At 35.4% G+C, this 27,854-nt stretch overlaps 2 protein-coding genes and 1 non-coding gene across 3 annotated transcripts; 2 read left to right on the forward strand and 1 right to left on the reverse strand.

Moving 5' to 3' along the window:
• Positions 1-15,879: 15,879 nt before the first annotated feature.
• On the forward strand, positions 15,880-19,113 carry LOC112733706 (glutathione S-transferase DHAR3, chloroplastic). Its single transcript, XM_025782749.2, has 6 exons — positions 15,880-16,286; positions 16,742-16,832; positions 16,954-17,097; positions 17,342-17,459; positions 18,183-18,323; positions 18,757-19,113. The coding sequence occupies exons 1-6, from the start codon at positions 16,076-16,078 to the stop codon at positions 18,841-18,843; spliced, it is 792 nt and encodes a 263-aa protein (XP_025638534.1). The 5' UTR covers positions 15,880-16,075; the 3' UTR covers positions 18,844-19,113.
• Positions 19,114-19,482: 369 nt separating this feature from the next.
• TRNAK-UUU (transfer RNA lysine (anticodon UUU)) lies at positions 19,483-19,554 on the reverse strand. Its single transcript has one exon. It is a non-coding gene; the product is annotated as a tRNA-Lys (tRNA).
• Positions 19,555-27,134: 7,580 nt separating this feature from the next.
• Positions 27,135-27,854, forward strand: LOC112733707 (histone H4). Its single transcript, XM_025782750.3, has 2 exons — positions 27,135-27,272; positions 27,369-27,854. The coding sequence occupies exon 2, from the start codon at positions 27,406-27,408 to the stop codon at positions 27,715-27,717; it is 312 nt and encodes a 103-aa protein (XP_025638535.1). The 5' UTR covers positions 27,135-27,272; positions 27,369-27,405; the 3' UTR covers positions 27,718-27,854.

Here is a 27,854-nt window from a genome sequence, read left to right on the forward strand (position 1 = left end):
GAGGATCATAGCCCCCAATCTTGACCTGTTGTATTTTTGTGGTGATACGAGCTTATGAGTTTTTATGGCGTTATAAATCGGAATGATAAATATAGTTTGTAATCCTAGTTCGGAATAGTGATAGTAATAGTAGTAGTCTCCAAGCTCAACTTGTTGTATGAAAAAATGATAGTCATGCTTGAAATTTGATGTAGGTAAATAGTAAAGTAAAAGAAATTTGAGAATGATTAGGAATAATGGTTAAATAAGGGGGATAAGCCCCCAGTTTAATCTGATAGCATGGAGAATAAAATATTTCTTTGAAAAAGATATTTAGTATGCATCGGCTTCATTTTGACTTATTTTGACCTATAGATACTAATTTGTTTGTAGTTATTATTCCGGTATATAAGTGTCGGGTTGTTTGGATTGAATCAGACTCTATAGAAGAAAATATGATTGAATTTGTTGTTTGGATTTGATTTTGTTAGAAACTGTTTGTGCTTTTGATGAACTGGTACTCAACATTGTTAGATGAACTCATTTCTTGATGTTTGAGTATAGTGAGGTTAATAGAAGTAGCATTATTTGAAAATCGAATTATAATTCAATAAGGAGAGCTGAATTTAAATAATGGATTTGGATAATATCTCGGTCGAAGATTTGTATATGATTCTGAAGATTCGTGGCAGAGCAATTTATGTTTATCGTGTATGAGATGACTTATAGATCAATTAGGAATGATGAAAATGATAAGAAAAATTGAAAGTAAAAGAGTAAAGATATTTCATTAATAAAGAAATAACACATCACCATATGTCTTTGTATCGAGTGGTCGTTGGAAAGTGCGAAATGTTCGAGTTATAATATAATTCGCATGGCGGTACTATTGCTGCAGATGGTCTATAGCATACCAGATATGCTTAAAGAAGGTCAATCAACAATGAAATACAGATTGATAATATTGATAATATACAACTAAATATGACGTAAAATGGTTTAAGTACATAGGTTATTGTATATCTTACAATAGGTCATGTCATATTGAAGATTAAAATAAAAGAATATATAAGCGGTTATTCGCCTCTCAATTGTCATTCAATTTTTAATTTAATTTTTGGATTTTTTTTATTGTATTGTAAATTTATGTTTTGAATTCGTTGGTTAAAACTATAACTGAATCCCGTTAGATAATGTTAGCAGAACATTTAGCTGAATTTATTTCATTTATTGACGGTTTTGGAGTCAACTTCAAATTTGTCTATATTGATTCATGATATGGTAATATATAAGACATTTTCAGTTTAGAAAAGAAGTTAAATGTGACAATGCAAACACATATTTTATTGGCTAAAATCGAAGAAATAAATAATTGAAATTAACGAAGGAACAACACAAATGGGACCGTATGAGTATCGAACAATCAAAATGCTATTGAAAAATAGAATAGTCCTTACTAGTTATTAGCAATAGAAATTTACGATAGATAAAAAGAATTGAGAATAAATGTATCTCACTTAGTCAATAAAAATAAGTAATTTCACATTTATGTTACTTTATTGAAAACTAATTAAAAATTGTTATAAGAAGAAAAAGAACAACTAGTACAAGAATAAATATTGTGGATAGAGTAAAGATTATAAAGCAATGTGAAATAAAAAATAAGACAGAATTTGTATTCACAAATAATATATGAATTTCAAATGAGTTTGAAAGATTCGCTATTACTAAAGGAGTAGAATAGATGATAAGTCTTTTTGAACTAACATCTTGAAAGTACGAAATTGTTCATGTTCAAATTGTTTAGATCCTATAAAATTTTATTCTTGATCAAAGATAATGAAATTAATTTTGCTATTTGGTCAAACAGTTATATAATCTTCCGAGGCCAACATTTCCGATGTAAATGTGAAAATCGAAAACGGGTAGTATGTAACTAAAACAGCATACCACTAGATAATATTATCGGAAAATTTGAAATTTATAGTGCGTTGCAGGATTTTGCTCTTCTGCCATTAATTACATCCTGCAAAAAAGGTAAAAATCATGCAGAAAAGATGGTGGACTTAGATATACGGCCCTACGGTGGGCGCCAAATGTTCCTGTGTGAAAGATATCTCTGAGGTATAGCTTGTTCTGCTAGTGCTTGAACTTGTTTTCCTTGGGAGTGAGAGGAAGGAACATTGTTTTTCTTGTAGGAGAGGCGGCGTTAGGCACCTGTGAACTCTAATGCTCAAGTTAGTAAGAGTAGAAGATATACGAAGTTATTCAAAATGAATAATGTCACTTGTATTTATAAAGTTCTTGTGTTTGGGGGCAGTTATGAATATTTCCCAAACTGCTTTGCGGAATTTGTGTTTAGTGACCTTGTTTAGAGAAATTACGGAGATATTCCTACGCCAATTTGGGTTGGCACATAGTTGTTTGAGAAGACCGAAACACATACTCCACGTACTCCTGATGTAGCATGTGGTTATTTAGTTTTAAACATATTCCAATTTATAGTTTTATCTGAGCCGAATTATAGCCAATGGATTACTATTATTTTTATGCATACCCAATTAGCAATTACACGTTTTTTAATTTGAATATTGGAGCATGAGTGGTGTTGGACTGCATTATGGGGGAGGGAGGTGCTTAACTGAGTTGTGGTGTCAGTGTAGTAACCACTCGGAGGGTCCGAGTTTCTTATGACCAAACGGACCGTTCGATTTCCCTATCAGCAGACGCACGATCCGATTTGGAAGGGGATGGACACTTGTCGCGCATAAGCTTCTCTCCAAACGGTGCCCTAAAACCAAACAAAGACCCATGCATTAACCCCTCTCACCATCCGAATACATTCACTCTCTCACATTTCACTTTCAACTTGAACACCCCCCCATTCTTCCTCTCCGTTTCTCCTCTCAGCTGTGCATGGTGGAAGAAATAAAAGCATGCCAAAGAAACAGAAAATTAAAGATGTTGATCGACCTGAGTTTCATGTTATACATTATCTCGGTGATACTGATTATGTAAGTTTTTTTTTAATATTTTTAAATATTTTATATTTATAATTATCATTGTTAAATATTTACTTCTTGTGATTGTTATTATTAGAAGTGCAAATTAAAAATATAAAAAAATAATTATTAATATTTTTCAGCATTTATATGATTTTTCTGAATTTTTTAACTAATTTTTAATTGTAAATATTATTGTTAGTAAATTTGTTATTATTATTTTGTTAGTTGTTGAAGTTTAAAATGTAAACAGAATGCTAGGAAATTTTTTATAAAGGACGTTTTTTTTTGGGATTTTTAATATTTTTTATTATAATTATTATTTAATATAAATATAACCAAATTAAATTAAAAAGAGAGACCCAACAGCTCAATTTTTGTTATAATTATTATTGAAATTAGGATTAATTTTTTTTAAATGTTTTTAAAATTATTAACTATAATTGTTATTAATGAAGTTAAATGTTACTGTTGTTGTGAGAAACTGTTAGTACTGAATGAATAATAGTAATAATTTTTTAGCACCGTTAGTTTTATTTTGGGAATATTTTAATTTTTTTAATTATAATTTTCATTGTTAGCAAGTTAGTTAGTTGTTATGAATGTTGTTAGAAAATAAATTTAGGCATAGAGTGATTATTATTTTTTATAATTATTTTTTATAATTGAAGAAAATATGTTTAAATAATAGTAAATTACTAATTAATATTAGATATTATTCAAGTTAAATGTGTTATTGTAGAGAATTATGATTAGGAATTTATGTATTAGTTATTATTATTATTAGCAATAAGTTATGAATAATTTGGAGGATTAATAATTAATTTTAGAAGTTAGAATTATCTGTTTTATAAGGATTTAGTAAATAAATTTATGATAGTACTTGTTTCTTGTTGAGTTATTTGTGCAAATTTTGTAACCATGATATTTATTTAATTTTGGTAGGAGCTTATTGTTTTAGTTGTTGTGGTTGAAAAATTATTGTAGAGAATTTTGATTAGGAATTTATGTATTAGTAATTATTATTATTAGCAATAAGTTATGAATAATTTGATGGATTAAAAATTAATTTTAGAAGTTAGAATTATCTGTTTTATAAGGATTTAGTAAATGAATTTATGATAATAACTTGTTTTTTGTTGAGTTATTTGTGCAAATTTTATAACCATGATATTTACTTTATTTTGGTAGGAGTTTATTGTTTTAGTTGTTGTAGTTGAAAAATTATTTTATTTTAGTAGCAAGTTAGTAAGTGTTAACAAGTTGACTAATAATTTGTTATGTTTTCTGTAAAAATTAAGAATGTTGACATGTGACCACCCAATTCCTCAGGATCGGTACAACGATAGGGTGGAGGAGCATTTATGACTTACCGGATTTTATCATGCATCTCAGATTGGGGTAGTCTAATGTCAAAAGGCACTGGTGAATGCTCTAATTGAGCGGTGGCACCCCGACACACATACGTTTCACCTTCCCATTGGTGAATGTGCCGTGACTCTTGAAGATGTGGCTCTAATTCTTGGTCTTCCTACGGACGGTTTTCCTGTCACAGGGATGACAATGAGTAGTTTTGAAGCCTTGGAGGCGGAGTGTTTGCTTCAATTTGGAGTTGCACCGCGTAAGTCGGATTGTAGAGGAAGCTGCATAAAACTGACCTGGCTGCGGGATCTAAAAGAAAATTTAGAGTTGACTGATGAAATCAGTATATATAGGTATGTGAGGTGCCACATTATATTTCTGATCGGGACGATCTTGTTTGGGGATAAGTTTGGGGTAGGTGTGCACTGGAAATTTCTACCCTTGCTTCGTGATTTTGTCACTATTTGACAGTATAGTTGGGGAGCGGCATGCCTAGCACACCTCTACAGGGCGTTATGCAGGACATCTCGTTTTAACTGCAAGGAAATAGATGGTCCACTAACACTTCTACTCGGTTGGGTTTGGATCCGTCTGCCATATCTATCACCGCTTCCTAGGGAACCCCGCAGTTTTCCACTAGCAAACAGGTAATATTATGCTACAATATACCCGTATTTTTTTTTTAAGATTCAATTGAGCTAATTGAATATATCATATTAGGTGGCGTAACTGGGAGCGTGGAGACCGACGGTATAGATATTTGAATCTAGCTCACTTTAGGAAGGCATTTGATGAACTTCAGGAAAGGCATGTGTGTTTTAATTATAGAATTTTTACTTTCGGGTTTAAGGTCTGGGACATAATTATGAAGCATTGTTATTGTTATTGGTATTCTGGGTTGTAATCATGAGTTTCGTCTATTTTTTCCAGTTTGTTTGGGTTGCTTATGCTGTGGATCGCGTGGATCCGAACATCATTCCTGCTGAAATCTACATGCAGTCGGTTGTCTGGAGCGCTACAGTTCCATTGGTGTCATTTGAATGTATCGAGTGGCATGCTACCGATAGGTTTAGGCGACAATTTGGTTTCGTTCAGGGAGTGCCTAATCAGGAGCGGAATCTGGACAAGGCGCATGGAGAAACCCTGACTGGTCCCAAGAATCTTAATTGGGCCACAACACTGAGTCATTCAATTTGGGTGATGCATTGGTCAAACAGGTATAACTACGTTCTATCTGAGCTTCCCATGCCTTCATAGAATCCATTGGATAGTGACATGTACTGGTACCGATCAAAATTTGGGGACCACTTGAACTTGTCGAATCTTGTGGGTCAAGAAAATGATGAAGGTAATCAGGATATGGATGAGGGTAATCAGGATACCGATGATGGTAGTCAGGATATGGAGGATGACAACAAAGAACAAGAGCCACATTCGCCGCATATATCACCTCCAAATCCGCTTCTAGAAGAACAACATCAGTCCTCAAGTCAGTATGTACCTCAGACACAGTTCCCCCCCCATCATTTCCAATACATCAATAATATTGGGGTATATCAGAGTTTGAAACAGGAGAAGGAGGTTCTTTTAGCCAGTTGCTTGGGTTCAAGGCTGCAGATGCAGGACAATCACAATATGGCCATCATCCTGAGTTCGTGGCAGGTAGGTATTCGTTGGATGCGAGTTATCCAAGCCATACCTCATCGGTTGCTTCTGGAGGGTTCGTATCTGTTGACTCTAGTAGGAGTGACGTTGGACGCGGAGTTCTCAATAGTCAAAATCCTAACCGTGTTTCCATGGGACTCATTGAGGAAAATGCTAACACACTCGAGCGAGAGACCGATGCGTATCTAGTAGATCACCCGTATGACGAGGACGATGACGAGGACAATGATGAGGAGGATGAAATAGAGGAGTTCGAAGAGGATGAAGAATCTCATTTTAACTGTAGAATGTTGCCTTCACAAGAGCAGTAATGGGAAGGTTGCGTGCACCCTTCAACACTGAATTGATGCATTCCACTAGATTCGTCGTCATGTGACCCCATCGGTAGCCACCATCAAATGCCAATGTGTACTGTTTGTGAGGAATTCGGTTTAACCAATTTGTATACGCCTCGCCCCGTTCCCGTAATCGCTGGTAACGCACTTCGTACTCCCGCACCGTCCTCGAATATCCTGGAGTATAACAACATAAAAAAAGAAAAATAATAGATGTCAAAACAAATGCTAAAGGTAACTCTGTTAATAACTTACTTAAATTTAATAAATGGTTACCAATGTTGATGACCAATTTTTGGAGGTACGGTGCCTTGAACTTTCTAAGAAAATTCGACTCTATATGCCTGATGCAAAACATATGAAAAGCTCTAGGAGGTGACCAAGTTCCGTTACTGCGTTCCACAGCTGCATTGATGGATTCGTGTCGGTCGGATATTAGACCCACACCATCCCGAGTGACAACATGTTGACGAATGTTACTAAGGAAAAAGTGCCATGCATCAGAAGTCTCTCTCTCCACAATAGCAAACGCAATTGGGACGATATTGTTGTTATTATCCTGTGAAACTGCCACTAGTAAACAACCCTTATACTTTTCGTACAAGTGAGTCCCATCCACCTGGACAATTGGCTTACAATGTCTGAATGCCCTGATACAGGGGTAATAACTCCAAAATACTCGATGCAGTACCCGAATATCACCCACCAAGTCATCACCTTGATATGCAGGCATAGCCTCAAAATGGACAACAGCTGATGGCTCCTTATGACACATGGCATCAAACCATATAGGCAACGCTTCAAACGATGCTTCCCAACCTCCAAATATTTTTTCTACTGCCCTTTGCTTAGCCAATCATTCTTTCCGGTAACTAACGGTGTAGTTGAACTTCGCTTGCACTTCTGCTATCACCGATTTTACCTTTAAGGAGGGGTCAGCCTCAACCAATGGCTTTATTGCTTCTGCAATTATGATAGAATTCAGCTTCGAATGATCCTGTGAAATGGTGGCTCTGGTATAGGTGTGACTACTATTATACCTCCTTATAACCCAACAGTACTTCCTGCTGATCAGACTAACCCTGATAAGCCAATCACACCCTGACCCATACTGTGTACACTTGGCATAAAATGTCAGCGGCTCAGACTCATACATCCGGTAGTCTACGCTTTGTCGTATCGTATACTCTTTTATCGCCTTAATAACAGCTTTCCTAGAACTGAACTCCATCCCAACAGCAAATTCACCATCTGCGACAATAGGAATTTCTGCCGAGACAACCAGCATGGGAAAAATTTAAATTAATACACACATATTTCAAAACCGAGAATAAAGGTAAATCAATATTCACTGCATCAAGTATGATATAAATCTAAACCTTACATAATGTTACTATGTCACTTTAAACAAAATAAGATCAGATGTAAAAACCGGATCGGACCGGCCGGTTCGACCGTCACCCCCGATGAACCGAATACAAACCGGTCCGGTTCTCTAAATGATATTTACAAACTCACGTATTTTTTCATAATCATAATGTAGAGAATTTTATTATTATTTTCTAACAAATACTTGTAGTGTATAACAGTAAAAATAATAAAATATTTACTGTTCATGTTTCATATTGGTTTAAAATAACTTGATATTTTTAAAATGTTAGTAAACACATATTTTTTGAATTTTATTTTTTACATTTCTTAGTATTTTTTATTTTTTATTTACATAGGATCCGGTCAACCGGTTCAACCTCTAACACATATATGACATCAACGCATGATTAAATAATGGTTAATAAATACTAATTTATTCATAAATAATTCAATAACTAACTAAAAAAAACTAATACGACGAATTACGTACCTGCAGTCATGTATTCCGGAAACTCCGGAACATGCATGGCTTCCAAGTCCAAAACTCGCATGAATGATGGCTCCTCAAACGGCATATCGTTTGCGAGTGCATTTGCCACCTCTGTCACATCTGGATCCATAGTTCCGTCACCTTGATCTTCATCTCCATCTGGACCAATACATTCGTAGTTGCTTTCAAACTCTTCTTCACTGTCACTAATCTTCCCATAGAATATTCCGGTTGGCCTCAGATTGTTCAAACTCAACATACAACTCGATGAATGAGATTTGAGCCCAGTTTTCAATATACATTGAAAACATCTCTTACACGCTCGCTTCGTCCATCACATATCTGGTTTGAAATTGGACGAACCCACTAAACACTGGTATGGGATATATGTATAGAATACATGATATTTTTCTTGCCCTCAGAATCAATCTTTTCACAGATCACACCTTTGAGCTCTTCAAATGAGATGATAAAAGGAATAACAATATCTAGTGAATTTTCACAAATAAACTTTACTCCTTCAGACGTTTGTAACAAAATCTGACCAAAATAATACACTTTTAGTAACACTCTGTCACTTATTTCTCTCAATCAGCAAAAAAAGAGCATAACCTTAGCTACTAAATTCTCTGGTTCAAAACAAGTAAGAAAGAAACCCAAAAAGAAGAAACAGAGGAAGCAGTCGTTGAAGAAGGGGAAGAAGACGCGAGTAAGCTACCACCAACTCACTACACACTTTTATATCGCCCTCTATATTCAACTCGGACCCTTCGACTAGGTTAACCTGATTCAAAAAATATTAAAAAAACCTAATCGGACCATGCGTTTTCATGTCCCGGTTCATAAAAAAATTGCCATCCTTAGCCAAAACAGAGGGTCTGAGTTCAGTCTTCGTGAATTCACTGCCTCAACATACAACTCGGACCATGCGAGTTGATGCTCAATTGCTTAACGTAAAAACCCCAGCTCAAGCAACACGGAGTGTCCGATTTATACGTACCCAAATTTAATTCCTCTCACCTCCCAAATCGGACCATGCGATTTGATGGAGAAAACTTTAGTAACGAAGAACTCGGACGGTCCGAGTTCTTCTTCCTCACCATGCCAAAAATCTGTCCCACATATATGTCTAGTCCCCCTTGATTCCATATCGAAGAATAGCACACATATAGCGTCCATTTCCATAAAATTGAGCCGTAATTACACATGGTTCACTCGTTCTACACGCAGAAATAATTTTTGGTTGGGTCTCATCTCAAGTCATCGAAAGAAGTTAATGATTAAGTCTTCGCGTACAGTTAATGATTAAGTCATCAAAAGAAGTTAGTGATTAAGGCTGATGGTATTTGTGATATAGTGAAAATTCATGTGCAATCAATTTTATGTGAAGTTAATAGTTGAGAGTCGTTAAATAATTTGACTAATTTGATTAAATTTTTATTTAATGGTTCTCAATTATCAACTTCACGTGAAGTTGACTGTATCTGAATTTCCACTTTGTAATATACTAATATTACTCTCTGTTTTTTGGTAATGTACTCTTTTGTTTTTGTATTTAGTTGTTCTATAAAATTAGCGTATTAATGTGAACGCAATAAGTGAAATGGGTTTGGCCCAAATAAACCATGGGACTTCTTCTATGAAGTCCAACGGTCTCTTTTGTTGGAACACATTTTCATTGACCCATTTTGGAAAGCCAGAAAATACTTCCTTCCCCCGTTCCCCGTTTAATTTATAATTTATAATTACTTTTGTTGTTATTCGACTTTAGCCCTGTTTTCATAAAAAATAAATAAATAAATAAACCCGAACACAAAACTAACTCGGTTGTCTATCTAGCAAAGGCCATAAATTAATAATAAAGCCACTCAAAAAATAAAACTAATAACAAAAAACTGATTTGTTCTTTTCTTTAAACAAGCATTACACGTTTAAATAGAATTTAAATTTATAGTAAATTAATCTTTAATTTATTAAATTGAGAAATAAAAAATCTTAAAAAATATCTTAAAAAGTGACTTAAATAAATATAGTTATTTTTAAAAACATATATAAGTTAATTCTTTTACAAAATTTATTATTTTTTCTAAAGTAAATAAAATGAAAAAAAAATTAAAATAAATTAGCCGTTAATAATTAATTAACTTTTATTTAAAACATAATTCACTTTCTATGAATTGTTTTGACCCTATGGCTAATCTTTAAACTCGATTAAATCTGAGTCTAATTAATTTGGATATCGATTTCAGAATTATAAAACTTGAACAATTTAATTATTCAATTAGTTTAATATTAATTAAAAAAATTTAATAATATATATAATTTTATCTACTATTTCTAATAATATATTTATTTAAATTTGAATTAATGATATATTGCTCTTTATCTTTATTATTATTATTATTATTATTATTATTATTATTATTATTTATAATATTTAGAAGACTTTTTAATTTTTTTCTAATTTTATTTTCAATTAAATACCCAATTATTTATTTATTTAAACTGGTTCAATTCAAATTTAATCAATTTAGATTAGTTAAGCTCTGTTCATATCATGTCCCATAAAATATAACTAAAACCAAATGAATAGAATCCCATTTAAGAGATACAACTACTGCTACATTTATTCGACCTAGTGAAAATCGAGCGTTATGACGGTAGTTCAGTATTACTTATCTGAATAAGTAATTAACTCATAAAATATCTCCTATCTGTTTAGATGGAAAATTTTAACAACTTCTCTAATAAAAGGAAACGTTCATCTACCATCAAAGATGGAACTACTATTTAGTTATTTTTTTTACTATAAATATACTAACACCTTTAAGAATATTTAGAATCCGAGAAGTGCTACACATACAAGTCATTTTGGTTTACAAGTCATAGAAGTTGGGTCAAACCCAACAAAAAGGACTTTCACCTATACGAGTGTGTTAACACGCGCACTACTCAACAGTTTTCATAGCGCGCTTCGCGTTCCTCCTCCTCCTCCTCCTCCTTCTTCTCCTTCTTTGCGTTTCTCCTCTTTTTTCTTCGCGTGTTTCATCATCATAGTCTTTTTTTATTACTGTTGTTGTTGCTGCATTTTTCCCTCATTCTCTTTCTATTGATTTTGTAACATTATGTATTTTTTTCTTCTTTGTTTGATTTTGTCTCCGAAGAAGAATTATGAAAATATGAAATAAAAATATGAAGAAGAAGAAGAAGCAGCAGAAGATAAGGAAGAGGAAGAGGAAGAGTTTTGAATTATACAGAATTTATCAACACACATACACCAAAAATTCTTAAAGAATACACCCAATTTTACTGCAAATACAGAAATGTGTTTCCTCTAATGCTGCATTTTTTTTCTTCTTCTTTTTTTTCTTATTTCTTTCTTTCCTTTAGTTGAACGAATGTAAGTTCATCATATTCCAAATAATTTTGTACCATTATGTGTTTCTTTTTCTTCTTTGTTTGATTTTTTTTTGTTTTTATTCTTGTTAAAAGAGTAAAACAACAAAAAATTTGAGAAGATAAAACAAGAAAAAAAAAGACGAATAAGAAAAAAAAGAAGATAATGATGATGATGAAAAAGAAGAATAAGAAACAGCAGAATATGAGGATGAGGGAAAAGAAGAGTTTTGAATTCTGCATAACTTATCAGCATACATACTCAAAAAATTCTTAAAGAATAATACATCAAAATATCTTCGTCTTACACTCAAATTTGCTACAAATACAGAAAAATATTTCCTTTAATACAGAACTTTTATATTACATTCAATTCAAACCATCAACGATGAAACATGATTCACCTATAGAATCATAAACTACTAACAAAAAAATTAACTAGAATCAAATTACACTTCAGCTACTTAATTGAATTCAAAACAATAATCAATTTTGTTTTGGTTCAATTGATAATCTAAACTTGAATTATTTATTATCTTCACCAACGAGATAAGGAGGAGAAGGAAGGAGGAGAAGAAATTCCAATGAAAAAGAAAGAAAGAAGAGGAGGAGGTGGTGGTGTTGATGACGACGATAACGAAGAAAAAGAACGTGCAGCAATAAGAAGAAGTAGAATGTGCAACAAGAAGAAGAAGTAGAACGTTTAGCAAGAAGAAGAACGTGCAGTAACGACACGATCACTAGGGGTGTGCAAAAAAACTGGTTTCACTGAACTGAAACTGTTTTAAATAAACCAGTTTTTTTAAATAAACAATTGAACTGAAACCATAGTTTTTGTGAAAACCAGTTTAATAAAAACCAGTTTTTATGGTTTAGTTTAGTTTTAAACCAAATTAAAACTGGTTTTATTTAAACTCCAAAATTAGTTTTTACATACTCCTTCTCTCTCTCGCTCTCTCTCTCCTTCCTCTTTGTCTCCCTCCTTCTCTCTCTCCCCTTCCCCTTCTCTCTCTCTCTCTCTCTCTCTCTCTCTCTCTCTCCTTCTCCCCTTTCTCCCATTCTCTCTCTCTCTCTCTCTCTCTCCTTTTCCTCTCTCCCACTTCTCTCACTCCTTTCCCTCTCCCTCTCTCTCTCTCCCTCTCCCTTCCCGTCTCTCTTCTTCTTTCTCTCCTCTCTCTCTCTCTCTCTTCCCCTTTCTTTTTCTCTCTCTTCTCTCCCTCCTCTCTCTCTCCTCCCATCTCTCTTCCTCTCTCTCTCTTTCTCCCTTTCCCTCTTTGTCTCTCTCTCTCCTTTCCCGCCTCTCCCTCTTTCTCCCCCTTCCTTCCTCTCTCTCCTCCCATCTCTCTTCCTCTCTCTCTCTCCCTCCTTTTTCTCTATCTCCCCTTTTCTCTCTCCCTCTCTCTCTCTCTCCTTCCCCTCTTTCTTCCTCTCTCTCTCTCCTTCCCCTCTTTCTTCCTCTCTCTCTCTCCTTCTCCTCTTTCTCCCCCTCATCTCTCTCTCTCTCTCTCTCTCTCTCTCTCTCTCTTTTCCCTCTCTTTCCCCTTTTGTTTCTCTTTCTCCTCTCCTTTCTCTCTCTCTCTCCATCCCTTCTCTCTTCCACTTTCTCTATCTCTCTCATTTTTTCATTTTCTCTCTTTCTCTCTCCTATTTGTCTCTCTCCCCTTCTCTTATTTCTCTCTCCTCTTCTCTCTCTTTCTTCTCCCTCCTCTCTCTTTTTCTCCTCTTTTTACCCTTTCTTTCTCTTTTTTCTCTTTCTCTCTCAACCTTCTCTCACTCTATACCCCTATTCTCTCTCTCCCTCCTCCTTTTTTCCAAAACAAGAGATAAAATGAGAGAGAGATAAGAAAAAAGAGAGGGGAGAATGAGAGATAGAAAAGAGAGAGAGAAGAGGAGGAGGAGAGAGAGAAAGAGAAAGAAGGGAAGGGAGAAAGAGTGCAAGGAGAGAGAGAGAGAAAGAGAAAGTGAGAGAGACAGAGGGAAGGAGAGAGGGAGAGGAAGAGAGAGGAGGGGGAGAGAGAAGAAGAGAGAGGGAGAGAGAGGAAGAGGGATAACGGAGAGAGAGAATGAGAGAAAGGGAGAGAGAAAGATAGGAGGGGGGAGAAAGAGGGGTAGTGGAGAGAGAGAAGAGGAGGAGGAGAGAGGGGGAGATAAGGAGAGAGAGAAAAGGAAAAGGGGGAGAGAGAGAGAGAGAGAGAGAGAGAGAGAGAGAGAGAGAAAGGAAGGCAAAGAAATGGGAGGGGGAGAAAGAGGGGGAGAGAGAGAGAGAGAGAAGAGGAAGAGAGAGAGGGGAAGGAGAGAAGGAGAGAGAGAGAGATAAAGGATGGGAGAGAGGGAGAGAAGAGAAAGAGAAGAAGAGGGGAAGAAAAGAGAGAAAGGGAGAGAGAGGAAGAGAGAGAGAGAGAGAAAAGAGGGAGAGAAGGAGAGAAAGAGAGAGAAAGAGAGAGAGGGGGGAAGATAGAGAATGTAAAATCTAATTTTATATATGTTAAGAGAGAGAGAGAGAGAGAAGGGGAGAGGAAAGGAGAGAGAGGGAGAGAGAGAGAGAGAGAGGAAGAGGGATAGGGGAAAGAGAGAATGAGAGAAAGGGAAAGAGAGAAAGAGAGAGAAAGAGAGAGAGGGAGAGAGAGAGAGGAGGGGGAAAGAAAGGGAGAGAAAGAGAGAGAGAAAGAGGGAAAGGATGAGAGAGAGAAAAGAAAAAGAGAGAGGAGGGAGAGAGAGAGAGAGAGAGAAAGGATGAGGAGAGAGGGAGAGAAGAAGAGAGAGAGAGAGAAATAAGGGAAGGAAAGAGAGGGAGAGAAGGGGGATAGAGAGAGGAGGGTGAGAGAGAAGGAGAAAAGGAGAGAGAGTGGGAGAGAGAGAGAAAGGAAGGGAGAGAGGGAGAGAAGAAGAGAGAGAGGGAAAAGGGAAAGAAAGAGAGAGAGAGAGAGAGAGAGAGAGGGAGAGAGAGAGAAAGGATATAGAGCAGGGAGAGGGAGAGGGAGAGAGAGGGGGGGAGGAGGGGGAGAGAGAGTGGGAGAGAGAGAAAATGTAAAAACTAATTTTATATATGTTAAAAGTTAAAACTAGTTTTAGCCTATAAACTAGTTTAAACTGGTTTTTTCAATTAAAACTTGTTTTATTTTTATGAACTGGTTTAAACTGGTGCACTGTATTGTAAATTGGTTTAAAACCTGTTTCTTATGTGACAAAGTAGTTTAGTTCAGTTTCTAAACCATTTAAAATGGTCTAATGTAGTTTCAGTTCAGTTTATGTAAAAACTGAATCATGAACACCCCTAACGATCACATTTATAAATCTGTTAAATTAAGAGGCGTGTAAAATATGCGTGTGTAAGACATGCATGTGAAAGTGATTTAGAGAAAAATAATTTGTATAGACTTGTATGGTAAAATAGCTTGTATGTGAAAAATAATTGTTTAGAATCCAATCTACTAAATCTATTAAAAATCAGCTTAAAACATTTGCTAAGTTAAATATCAGAGTCTTTTGTAGATACCACCCTCTACCTCTTCACAAAGAATTCGAACGGTAACACCTAAACACTAATACAAATCGGACAGACAGTGTCTAAAAAAAAAAAATCTAAACCTCAAATTCAAGTCCAAATCACCATTTTACCTAACCCTCAAAACATGCCCCACTATAAAAAACTCTCAAATTCAAATCCATCCAAACCAATTAAAATAGAATGAGTTTGGGGTTCGGAAATCAAGACCCGCAAGGCCGCAACACTTATTAGGGGTGAGCACAGGTAGCAGGTACCCGATTACCCATTCAAATCCGAACCGAACCAATTAAATTGATTTTGAAACCAACGGATAATCGGGTCCAACCCGAACCAAACCGATGACTTTTGTTAGTGATTGGTTCGGGTATCGGTTTTGGAGGTGTGAAACCTGAACCAACCCGCGAACCCGATCATATATTAATTAAATAAAAAATAAAAAATATATATGGCTTTTTCATTAGACAATGATTATTCATTATTAATATGTTTGGATTTTAATGAGTTTAGTTTTTAATGTATTTAGTGTTTAACATATTTGGATTATTTCTATTGATGTTACATGTTTATTGTACTTGTTGAATTTTTAAGATAAAAATTTGTTTTTTTTTTAAAGAATTTCAAAGTCATCGGATATCCAATTACCCGAACCGAACAAATCTGTTCTTAATCGATTTGGTTTGGTTCAGATACATGTACACAAAAATATAAATCCAAACCAAACTGAACCAATTACATTTTAATTAGTTCGGTTCTAATTTTACCATAAATCCGAAACAAAGTGACGGGTACTCACTCCTAACACTTATTTTGGGGGGTGATATGGCAAATTGGCACGTAAAAGGTGAAACGTGACACGTAGTTAGACTTAGAACATTTGGCAGAAAACAAAACAAAACGCAACCTCATCATCATTCTTCTCCATTCTTCTCCCTTCAAATTCCAATAATTCAAACTATATCAGCTTCCAATGTCCACCGTCAGAATCCAAGCTTCGGCGTGCGCGCTCTACTCCACCTTCAACCACCTCCGCCACCGCCCCAACTCCGTCGTTTCGGTCTGCAGGAATGCCAAGAATTCTAGCGCCCTCAAAGTACTCTCAATGTCTTCTTCTCCGCCTTCTGCGCCCTTCGAAATATGCGTCAAAGCTTCCATAACCACTCCCAACAAGCTCGGAGACTGTAAAAACACCAACTTTCACTTTATTTTAGCTTCCCATTGCTTTGCCTGTTCGAAAATTGAAATTAAATGATACATATTCAGGATGTACACAGACATGTGTTGTGATTCTTCATGACTTGAACGAGTTGTGTGTTATGAATAGTGCTGCTTTTGTTTTTGGTTTAGGAGCTTAATTGCATCCATATTAAGCCTTGGAATTGGATGGTCATTGTAATGTAACTTATTTTCGAATTGTATAATTTTGATGAAATTATCTGAGTCCTAGTTCTGAAATAATAAAAGAGGAGTTCAGTTCTGAAACTGTGTTTACTAGAGTGGAAATTTGATGCCTTTGAAGAAAATGGCCGTAGCGTTATCATGTAATTGAGGGAGTAAAATATTTATGTTTGGTTTTGACCTTTGAACTTGAGGTTCCTATAATCAATTAGTGACGGTTGTTTGAATTGTCTTTCAGGTCCCTTCTGCCAAAGGGTGTTGCTGACTCTTGAGGAGAAACATCTTCCTTATGACCCCAAGTTGGTAGATTTGACCAACAAGCCAGAATGGTGATCTTCTGGTTCATTTCTTTTTGTTAAGTTCTTCCTTTGTACAAGAGTATACAGTTTGTTGTTGTTGTTGTTGTTTTTGTTCTTGTTCCTTTTCTTATTGTTTGTGTTACTGGTTTAGGTTCCTTAAAATCAATGCTGAGGGTAAAGTTCCTGTCATAAAGCTTGATGAGAAGTGGGTTTCTGATTCGGATATCATCACACAAATTCTGGAAGAGAAGTATCCTAGCCCACCATTGGTAACCCCACCCGAAAAAGCTACAGTGTATGTATCTATCTTCTAGATTTCCTGATCATTACTAGATACTTTTGTGCTATTATTATGCGTTTCTTGTGCTTGATGTACTTGGCTTGGAATATTTAGAGAAAAATGAAGCATGGTTGCTGCAAATTAGACAAGCCTAGCAACATTTGCTTTCTCCTCTGTCAGCTTTTTATTCTTAAATGTTAAGATGAATATATTAGATGTCCCCCAAATGACTAATAAAGGCATGAATTTTTGTATGTAGTGGGTCGAAGATCTTTTCTACATTTATTGGATTTCTCAAGAGCAAAGATCCCAATGATGGAACAGAGCAAGCATTGCTAAGTGAACTAAGCTCTTTCAACGATTACCTTAAGGAAAATGTACGACTTATTTTTGCTTTTCTTTTTCTTCTATTGTTTGCATTCTTTATTGGGTCAGTAATTTGTTGATAAAGTCATAAACATATTTACCATCTTCTATGGTTCTCCTTGATGAACCAAAGTTTGATCTTTGTGCCGTTTCTGTGTATATGTCATGGAGTTATTATGAAAGCTCACATACCCATTCATGATATGCCAAAATCTATTTTTATCTTCATTCTTGTAGACATTTGCTGTAAAATGTACCACTGATATTTTTACTCCCTTTGCATAAGACGTCTGGGATTTGAATTGAGTTGATTGTTGAATTGGAAGCAAGTAGTCCAGAACTTATTCCTGAACTAGGAATCTGTTGCTTGAATCAATCCTGGGAGGTAGAGACATAAGCTAGAATCTCTCAATTCTTTCCCGTGCTCCAGGGTAAACTCTAATGTCATTTCCAGCACATTACTTAGACAAACATAGAGAAACAAGTTGTTTGACTAATCTAAGGGCCCTTTGCAGGCTTGTACTCCCAGGTTATCTGAGAGTGATTATGGAGAACTTGATTCATAATATTTGTATGGCACCCTTTGCCATTAATGTGACATCTTGTGTGCCACTAATTCGCCATGCTTAACTAGCAATTACTCTTTGGTATAATTTGAAGTCTGTAAATTAAAACTTGTGCAGGAAACTTCCTATATTTTCATTTAACGGATGATTCTTGCAATTTTCATATAGGGTCCTCTTGTCAATGGGAAAGACATATCTGCAGCTGACTTATCTCTTGGACCGAAGCTGTATCATTTGGAGATTGCTTTGGGGCATTATAAGAAGTGGAAAGTTCCTGATTCACTTCAATCTTTGAAGTCTTATATGAAGGTATCTTAAAGCTGATTCTGCCCTCCCAACTTCTATCATTTATTTGTATTTGAGGAAAAACTCTAGAAGCTTCATTAACACCCATAGTTAGTTGTTACCATTTGTGCAAATCATGTGCAAAAAGTATTATGCTGTGATTGTCGAAAAACCGTAGGCAATGAACAAAAAAGCAATCAATCAGGATGAAGAAATACTTGATCCTTCTATTCAGAGTTCGAGTGTTCACACTAAGTGACTAAGTGAGATGCTCTCTCATTATGATATATAAAATCTCTTGTATGCCATTTTGAGTTTCATATATCATGGTAATGAATCCTTTTGCTAAAATTCACTGAAAGGTTGCAACGAAGTTTGTTGTTTGGTACAATTAACAGTGTATTAAAATGTGTTGGTTCATCTTGTTTGCTATAATCTAATAATGCTGAATATACAGGATATTTTCTCGAGGGAGTCATTCATTAAAACACGTGCACAACCCCAGGATGTGATTGAAGGTTGGCGTCCAAAAGTTGAGGGCTGATGATATGATGTTGAATAATTTCCATGAGACATTGAGGTTCTATGTATACATATAGCAATCCTTAAAGAGTTCATAACCTCTATCCTTTTTTGTATTATCCTAGGTAATTAAATTACTATCAGTCTATCACTTGCCATGTAAGGTTAGTTGGCCACAGATTGTAATATGTTTGGTACTTGGTAGTTGGTAGAGGCCAAGAGCCTTGCATGTAAGATTAAAATAATTGTATTCCCAAAAGGAGTCAGCATTACATTGCTTGTTTTTCCTTTAGCTGTGCACCGTTTTAAGAACTGAATGCGAATGCTGGTGGGTTAGTACTTAGTAATATTGACTCCTGTAAAAAGATATATTTTGTAAACAATAATTGAACGTAAGGCATAAGCCTTGTCAAAATAAATAAATAAGATTTAGGTGATGATATAGATTAAATGGAATAAGAATGGGCGGTTTCAAATGGCTAAACTAATTGACCTTTTAAGGTTGTTTTTTTTTTATTTTGGTCAGGAGGTTGTTTGTTTAACTGATGGGTCAATTTATTTATTCGTCAGTGAGACATAAGGCCCAAAATAAACATTACTGAATTGAGTTGTAATTCCAAAAGCCAAAAGATAACCCATTCCAAGGGAAGATAGAATTAAACGCCGTCTGTGGGGATCGAACCCACGACCACGTGGTTAAAAGCCACGCGCTCTACCGCTGAGCTAAGACGGCTTCTTGTTATTTAATTTGATACAAAAATTATATTGATGCATAACAAAACACCATTTAAAATACAATTTCCAACATAAAAAAAAGATTTATATTCTAATAAAATTTATCATAAATTAATATTAATTTAATATCCATATAAAATAAATTCATTTCACAGTCAATCAATAAATTTTAAAATCAATCATTTTAAGAAAAAAAATAACACTGTATTATAGATATAACATGTGCAAAATCAATGATGCTATGTTAGATTAGATATATATTAAAAATTGGTCATCAACTAACTACTATGTGTAAGAATTTGTATTTGACATCTCATAAGTTTTTTAATTATATTATTATAAATAAAAGAATTTGTATTTGACATCTCATAAGTTTTTTAATTATATTATTATAAATAAATTTAATTATTTTTAGATTGTTTGTTACAAGTTCGATCCAAAACACAAAGAGGGTATAACTACCTCATATTACACTAACTATCCCTTTGACAATACCTCATATTACACTAACTATCCCTTTGACAATACCATAAAAGATAAGAGTATTACTACACATATAAATCTTTTTGGCATACAAGTTATATAAGTCGCTTACATAACGCGTGTGTGAAATCATGTTATTCTTCTTTGTATTCCGCGTTCCTCCTTCTCTTCCTTCTTCTTCTCCTTCTTTTTTGCGTTTCTCCTCCTTTTTCTTCGTGTATTTCATCTTCATGGTCGGGTTTTTTTTAATTACTATTGTTGTTGCTGTATTTTTTTCCTCCTCCTCTTTCTATTGATTTTGCAACATTATGTATTTTTTTCTTCTTTGTTTGATTTTTTTCTCCCAAGAAGAATTATGAGAATATGAAATAAGAAGATGAAGAAGAAGAAGAAGTAGCAGAAGATGAGGATAATGAAGAGGAAGAGTTTTGAATTATGTAGAACTTACTAGCACGCATACATTAAAAATTCTTAAATAATACACTCGAATATCTTTGTGTTACACCCAAATTTGTTGCAAATATAGAAAAATATTTGTTCTAATGCTGTATTTTTTCCTTATTTTTTTCTTTTTTTTAGTTGAATGAATATAAGTTCGTCCTCTTCCAAGTAATTTTGCAGCATTATGTGTTTATTCTTCTTTTTTGTTTTTATTCTTGTTAAAGAAGTAAAACAAGAAGAAACTTGAGAAGATAAAATAAAAATAAAAAGATAAATAAGAAAAGAAGAAGAAGAAGATGGTAATGATGGAAAAAAGAAGAAGAAGCAGCAGAAGATGAGGAGGAGAAGGAAGAGGAAGAGTTTTGAATTATGCAAAACTTATCAACACACATACACCAAAAATTTTTTAAATAATACACTCGAATATCTTCGTGTTACACCCAAATTTACTGCAAATACAGAAAAATATTTTCTCTAATGCTGTATTTTTTTCTTCTTTTTTCCTTATTTATTTCTTTCTTTTAGTTGAATGAATGTAAGTTTATCATCTTCCAAGTAATTTCGCAACATTATGTATTTCTTCTTCTTCTTTGTTTGATTTTTCTTGTTTTTATTCTTGTTAAAAAAGTAAAACAAGAAGAAACTTTAGAAGATAAAATAAGAAAAAAAAGAAGATGATGATAATGATGATGACGAAAACGAAGAAGAAGAAGAAGCAGTAGAACTTATCAGCATATATACACTGAAAATTCTTAAACAATACACTCAAATATCTTCATGTTATACCCAAATTTGCTGTAAATATAGAAAAATATTTTTTTAATGCAGAATTTTTACATTACATTTGTAAAGTCCCACATCGGTTGGGGAGGGGAACGAAGCATGCCTTATAAGGGTGTGTATACCTCTCCCTAGCATGATGTGTTTTGACGAGTGAGTGTGGGGGGCTTCGGCTATCATCCCTATCGTCAAAGGCAAAACCGTGAGACCATGTGTGCCAAAGCGGACAATATCGTGCTAGCGGGTGGTCTGGACTGTTACAGATAGGGATGATAGCCGGAGCCCGGATCGATGTGCCAGCGAGGACGTTGGGCTCCCTTAAGGGGGTGGATTGTAAAGTCCCACATCGGTTGGGGAGGGGAACGAAGCATGCCTTATAAGGGTGTGGATATCTCTCCCTAGCATGACGCGTTTTGATGAGTGAGTGTGGGGGGTTTCGGCCATCATCCCTATCGTCAAAGGCAAAACCGTGAGACCTTGTGTGCCAAAGCGAACAATATCGTGCTAGCGGGTGGCGCATTTTATTTTTAATATGGAGGAAGGTATGTGGTGATACAGCATTATGGAGAATAGGTCTGCTTTCCCTGCATGTGGTGTCAGGGGACTGAAATCGGACCGAGAGATTTAGAGTAAGGAACTTGGGCGGTCCGATTAGAGGAAATATACAAAAAAATATTTTTTTAATAAAATTCGGAGGGTCCGTTTTGATTTAAAAAAAAAGAAGAAAAATCCAAAAAACGGAGGGTCCGTTTTCTTTTAAGGGAAAAATTTAAAAACAAAACTTGTAAACGGAGGGTCCGTTTTCAGTTTAAGGAAAAAAAAAACAAAAAATGTAAACGGAGGGTCCGATTTGTGGTTAAATAAAAACAAAAACAAATCGGACGGTTCAATTTGTGGTCAACGAATTTTTTAACAAAGAACTCGGACGATCCGATTTCTCTCTATCCCACACCTGTGTCTAACACTTGTATACACCATAACCAAGCACAACTCACACACTTTTCCAATATAAAAAAAAATTAGCCAGCGGGTGGTCAATTTCCTTCTGGTTCAATTGACAATCTAAACTTGAATTATTCATTATCTTCAACAGCGAGATAACTGATGATGGAGGAGGAGGAGAAAAAGGAAGGAGGAGAAGAAATTTCAATGAAAAAAGAAAGAGGAAGAGGAGGTGGTGTTAATGACGACAATAACTAAAGAGAAAAATGAAGAAGAACGTGCAATAACGACACAAATAAAAACGTGTGTGCGTGAATATAAATGACTTGTTTAGTGCCAACGGCTATCAAAGAAAAGCACATAACACACATTTAGACGCTTTGTTTAATGCCAAACGCTGTCATTGGTTCTTTGCTAGGAAACTCATACAAACGCTTTGTTCAGCCTGTCAAACAAACGCACATACCACGTCTCACCTTTTAGTCAAGTTATATCTTCATTTCTTTCCGTTGATATCCACTTTACCAAATGCACTTTTCCTTCTACAATCAATTGAACCCTAATCTTCACTTTGTCTATTTTTGGGTCAGATGTATCTTTTTCAATAACTACATCTTTTTTTTTCTTATTTTAATGTCACCTATTTTGATATATATATATTTTTTTTTTTGCTCTTACTTATGTAAATGTTCTACCACAACTTTTTTATTACTACATTATAGCATGGGCGAAGATCCAAAATTTTAAATTCTTCTTACATCCTTCTTAGAGTCTATTATATCATTTTTATCACTTGTTCTTAAATCATTCCTTTCTCCTCTTTGCTGATTTTTGTGTTCTTTCCTTCTTTTTTATTTGGTCATTTTTTTTTGCTATTCTTTTTCTTCCTTTTCGATGGGTGCTCGCTTTTCTTTTATTTGTAGCACTCTTTATTTTTCTTTCTATTATTTTACTACCCCTCTTTTAAAATTGTTTTCTCCAATTTTATCATCCTTTTGTTATTGAATTTTTTACCTTTCTTTATACTTCTCCCATACTAATTTATATCAAACTTTCCTCGATAATATTTTCAAAATCAAATAGATATAATGGTCCTAAAAAATATTCGTTTTCTTTATCTCTATTTCCTTCCATTAATTTACATTTGTTTGATTTCTTATAAGTTAAGTTGTCTTTTTTATAACTTCTTCAAAATTTATATTATCATGGATGCACTTAGGTTGAGATTGAGCTTTTATTAAAAGTTAAAATGTTCGGATTAATTAATTTTTTTATCCCTAACATCTTCGGTCAAAATTAAAATCTTTTTCAATCTTTTTTTAATTAATATCATTCTTAACATTACAAATCGTTTAAAATCATCTTTTTTATATGAAACATTAATTTACGGACGACTATACCCTTCTAATAATTATAATTAAAAAAACTTTTTTAGAGTAGAACACAGACGCTGGGAGTTGGGTCTCTCTCTCTCAACCATTCCCAACAGCAACAACAACAACAAACTCATAAATCATAATCTCCTTCGTACTACCTGAACCCTAACAACCCCAAACTAATCTAAATTTTTAGGGCCTGATTACGATCAAGGCCTTCACTCGTAATTTCCTATTTTATACTTACAGTGAACGTGTTGTTGTTATTGTTGCAGCAGGCCAGCAATGATGATTGTGGATCATAATGTTAATTGGGGGTGGTGGTGCATGACAGGTGACAGTGAGGTGATGGTAGAGGTGGTGTGAAATCAGCAGTAGGTAACAAACCTTGTGAAAAATATGATGATGGAGGTATAGTGGTGATGATGTGGTGATGGTGGTAAAGGAAATGAAGTGGTGGTAAAGAATGGTGTTTAAGTTGAGAGAGAACAGAAAAGGAAGAACCATGGATTATGTTGTGATACGTCACCCTTATCCTCGGCCGCCCAAAAAGTTCGGCACGTGAGCAGATGAGATCGGCCTCTTTGTATCCTTGTTGCCTGGTGATCTGAAAGCTTTTTCCTCATCCCTCCGCTGAGGTTGTCTCTCCGGCTTTTGGGCCTCTCGGAGCTCTTCAATCTCCATTTGACCTGCAGCCCTTTCTCGGAACTCCTCCAGTGTTTTTGGTTTTGTTATCGCAATGGTTTTCCGGAATTTGCCTGGTCGGAGGCTGGCCTTGAGGGCATGCAAGTGGACAGCCGGATCCAAATCTTGGATCTCCATAGTAGCTTCGGAAAACCTGGTCATGTAGTTCTTTAAACTCTCGTGTTGGCCTTGCTTGATTGTGCCTAGGTAGTCTGATCCGTGGACATAAATTCTCGATGCAGCAAAATAGTCAATAAAGGATCTCGCCAACTCCTCAAAGGGGGAAATTGAACCTGCAGACAGTTTAGAAAACCACAGTAATGCAGCACCATCAAGATAGGTAGGAAAAGCTCGACAAAGCACGGACTCGTTGTTAGCGCCGTTAAAAAAATCATGGATTGAAACTTTTTGACATGAGCTCGGGGGTCACCGAACCCCTTGTATGGTTCCAGTGCTGTAGGTAATACAAAGTTTTTCGGCATCTGGAACTTAGTGATCTTGTCAGAAAAGGGGTTCTCGAGGGTGATCTTTTCCTTTGGTGGAGTGATGTTTATGGGATCCGTATTGCCCTGCGCCGAGCTTTTAGAGCTTTCTCCTTCTTGCTTTCCATTGTTCTGTGTGGACAGTTCAGCTATCTTCCGCACCTCCGCCTGGAGTTCGGCGATTTGAGCTAAGAGCTCTGCCTATGTGGGTTGGGGGTTCCCATTGTCAGCCATGTTCGAGGATAGGGAATCTTGCAAAATAAGGTAAGATACTAAATAAAATGAATGGTGAGGTCAGAGATATTCCGGCCCCACGGTGGGCGCCAAGTGTTTCGTCCTAGCACTGGGTGGCCGAGCTTTAGCGACTCCGAGCAAACAACTGTCGGAGAGGAAGAGCTATACGTCGGCCTGGATTGAACACCGCGGCGGGAATACCTGCAAAAGATACTCCGACGCTCAAGTTAGTGATAATCTCGAGTGAAAGTAATTAAGTAAATATGAAGACTGAGAATGGAACCTGAACCTTAGCCGAGGATATTAGCTCGGCTTTATAGGCATTATTTTGCCCGTTTGCTGCAGATAAGTCCTAGTTTGTAGGTTGGTTATGATATTATGTTTTGGTGATTAGGTTTGCTGAGCACGTTTCTTATTTTCAAATGGGTGAGGCCATTTCTGTATGCTCTCGCGCCGAGCTTATCGGGCAGTTGGCGTGAGGCCGATCTCATCTGCTCACGTGCCGAGCTTTTTGGGCGGCCGAGGATAAGGGTGACGTATCAGGTTGGATTATATATATTTAAAAAAATTATGACTATTAGAAGGGTAAAATTATCCGTAAATTAATGTTTTGTATGAAGATGATGATTTTAAAATAATTTGTAACATTGAGAATGATATTAATAAAAAAAAAGGTTGAGAACGATTTTAATTTTGACCCAAGACATTATGAATGAGAAAAAATAATTAACCCTTAAATTCTCAATCATTTGTAAATCAATAGAATCTCATCTCTCCACCTGTATTTTCACTTCTCTATGCATCTGTAAAATATCTTCATTTATAGTGCCTATCTTATTATTCTCATTATTCATTAAACTCATCACATATGTTGTCATATCATTGTCTTTTAGATTATGGTAGTAAAATTACAATCACTCATATCATCCAAAATATCTTTTTATATCATTATTTTTTCCTCTATATTTTTTGGTGTTGGTGTCAGGTTCCTTCACAAATATTTCATATTTTTTCCCATTAAAATTCAACTATAGCAAATTGTTAATTTGAGAAACGTAAATAGTGTCAACTAATGCTTTGTTGAAGCTATCCGAATTTCTCAAATTATCATCTATTTTTTTGTTATTGGCCCCGTCTCGGCAATTACAGTGAAATTTTTCTCACACTGCGCATGGAAACAAACTCCAAAGATTTTAATCTATACTCTTCTGGTTCTATCTGTTTCATATCAAGACCATCTTTTTATTTGTCCAAAGTGGTTTAGGAGAAATGATAGATTTAGAAATTCACTCGTATTATCAATTGAGTTAAATGTGAGGACCATTTTAAATAGGCCAAAACATTTAACATCCTTGAGGGTGTGTCAATCTTTGAAAAGATTGGGAGTGATTTTTTCTACCTTCAATGGGATTATCAACTCCCCATTAATATTTATTCCAAGTTTTTTTATCATTGTTTGATTGCCTTACAGTAGAGATGAGTTGAAGGCAGTGAAACCACCAGAGCTCCGTTCGAGTCAACAATATTGGTAGCAAGAAATTAGATCACGATCTCAGGTAAAGGAGGATGCAGAGACCCTTGTAGATGTTGGAAAGGAGTTTGATTGCGACACATATCTAAAGCTGGGCAATGAACTAGAGGCAATGATGTTGGACTGTGGGGACTTACGAGTAAGAGGCGATGAGAATCTATTTGGATACGGGGACTATCCGTCAAGTTTTGTCCCTCATTTGAGGCGAAAGAGAAAGGCAACATGAGACTGAACCCAGGCTCGAATTGAAGATTGAAGGGAAAAAGTTCGAATTTAAAAGAGGAGATATAGATTAACACTTTTAATAAAATGAACAAAAATTAATTAATATTAATTTAAATTTAAATACAAAGTAATGTAATAAAAAATATTGTTGAACGACTATTTTTATTTGTAGTTTTTTTTTTAGTAGGATTTAGGACTAAGAAAACAATTTCGGAAATTTGTTAGTATTTGGCGGCATAATTCCCAAAAGGTTTAAAAATCCCGCGAGGACCAAAATAGCCCAAAGTGTATTTGCGCCAACGTCACGTGCATCTGAAGTCTGAACCACTCGCTCATCTCAACCACGTCATCGATCTGCAACACACTCGAACTTCGAATCCAGACGGTACATCAATAGATCAATCAACCGTCCAGATCGCCTGATCAAATCATCCCGCGGATCCACGTTCCTTCAACAAAACCCGAACACCACACATATAAATACAACACACATCGCAATTCATAATCATTGCGTAGCTTACTCTTCCTCTCTTACTCGGTAACTATCAATTTCATTATTCTTCATCCCATGCTTAATTCTAACTTAACTCCAATATTATTCTAAGCTACTGTTTTGTTTCTAATTGTTGTGCAGATTTTTGTTTGTGCTAATTGGTTTCTGAGACAGCAAGATGTCTGGTCGTGGAAAGGGTGGCAAGGGATTGGGGAAGGGAGGAGCAAAACGTCACCGTAAGGTTCTGCGCGATAATATTCAGGGTATTACGAAGCCGGCGATTCGTCGTTTGGCTCGTAGGGGTGGAGTGAAGCGTATCAGTGGTCTCATCTATGAGGAGACACGTGGAGTGCTCAAGATCTTTTTGGAGAACGTGATTCGTGACGCCGTTACATACACGGAGCACGCTAGGAGGAAGACAGTTACGGCCATGGACGTTGTGTATGCCCTCAAGAGACAGGGAAGGACTCTTTATGGATTTGGTGGTTAGGACTAAGAGGGTTTTACTCTGGTTTAGGGGTTAGAAAGTTTGTGACTATGTTCAGCAAGTTATCTATCTAAGTTTCGATGTCAATTATTCTGGAATGTAATCAGTAATTACTCATTGCAATGTATTAACTATTAATA

Source organism: Arachis hypogaea, chromosome 13 (genome assembly GCF_003086295.3).
Source record: "Arachis hypogaea cultivar Tifrunner chromosome 13, arahy.Tifrunner.gnm2.J5K5, whole genome shotgun sequence".
NCBI classification, from domain to species: Eukaryota; Viridiplantae; Streptophyta; class Magnoliopsida; order Fabales; family Fabaceae; genus Arachis; species Arachis hypogaea.

Bases quoted from the DNA above. Each gene is read 5' to 3' on its own strand.
- LOC112733706 (XM_025782749.2), top strand. From the start codon at position 16,076: ATGTCCACCGTCAGAATCCAAGCTTCGGCGTGCGCGCTCTACTCCACC. The intron at 16,833-16,953 runs GTGATCTTCTGG...TTACTGGTTTAG, and splicing joins TTGACCAACAAGCCAGAATG to GTTCCTTAAAATCAATGCTG. The intron at 17,460-18,182 runs GTACGACTTATT...ATTTTCATATAG, and splicing joins ACGATTACCTTAAGGAAAAT to GGTCCTCTTGTCAATGGGAA.
- LOC112733707 (XM_025782750.3), top strand. From the start codon at position 27,406: ATGTCTGGTCGTGGAAAGGGTGGCAAGGGATTGGGGAAGGGAGGAGCA.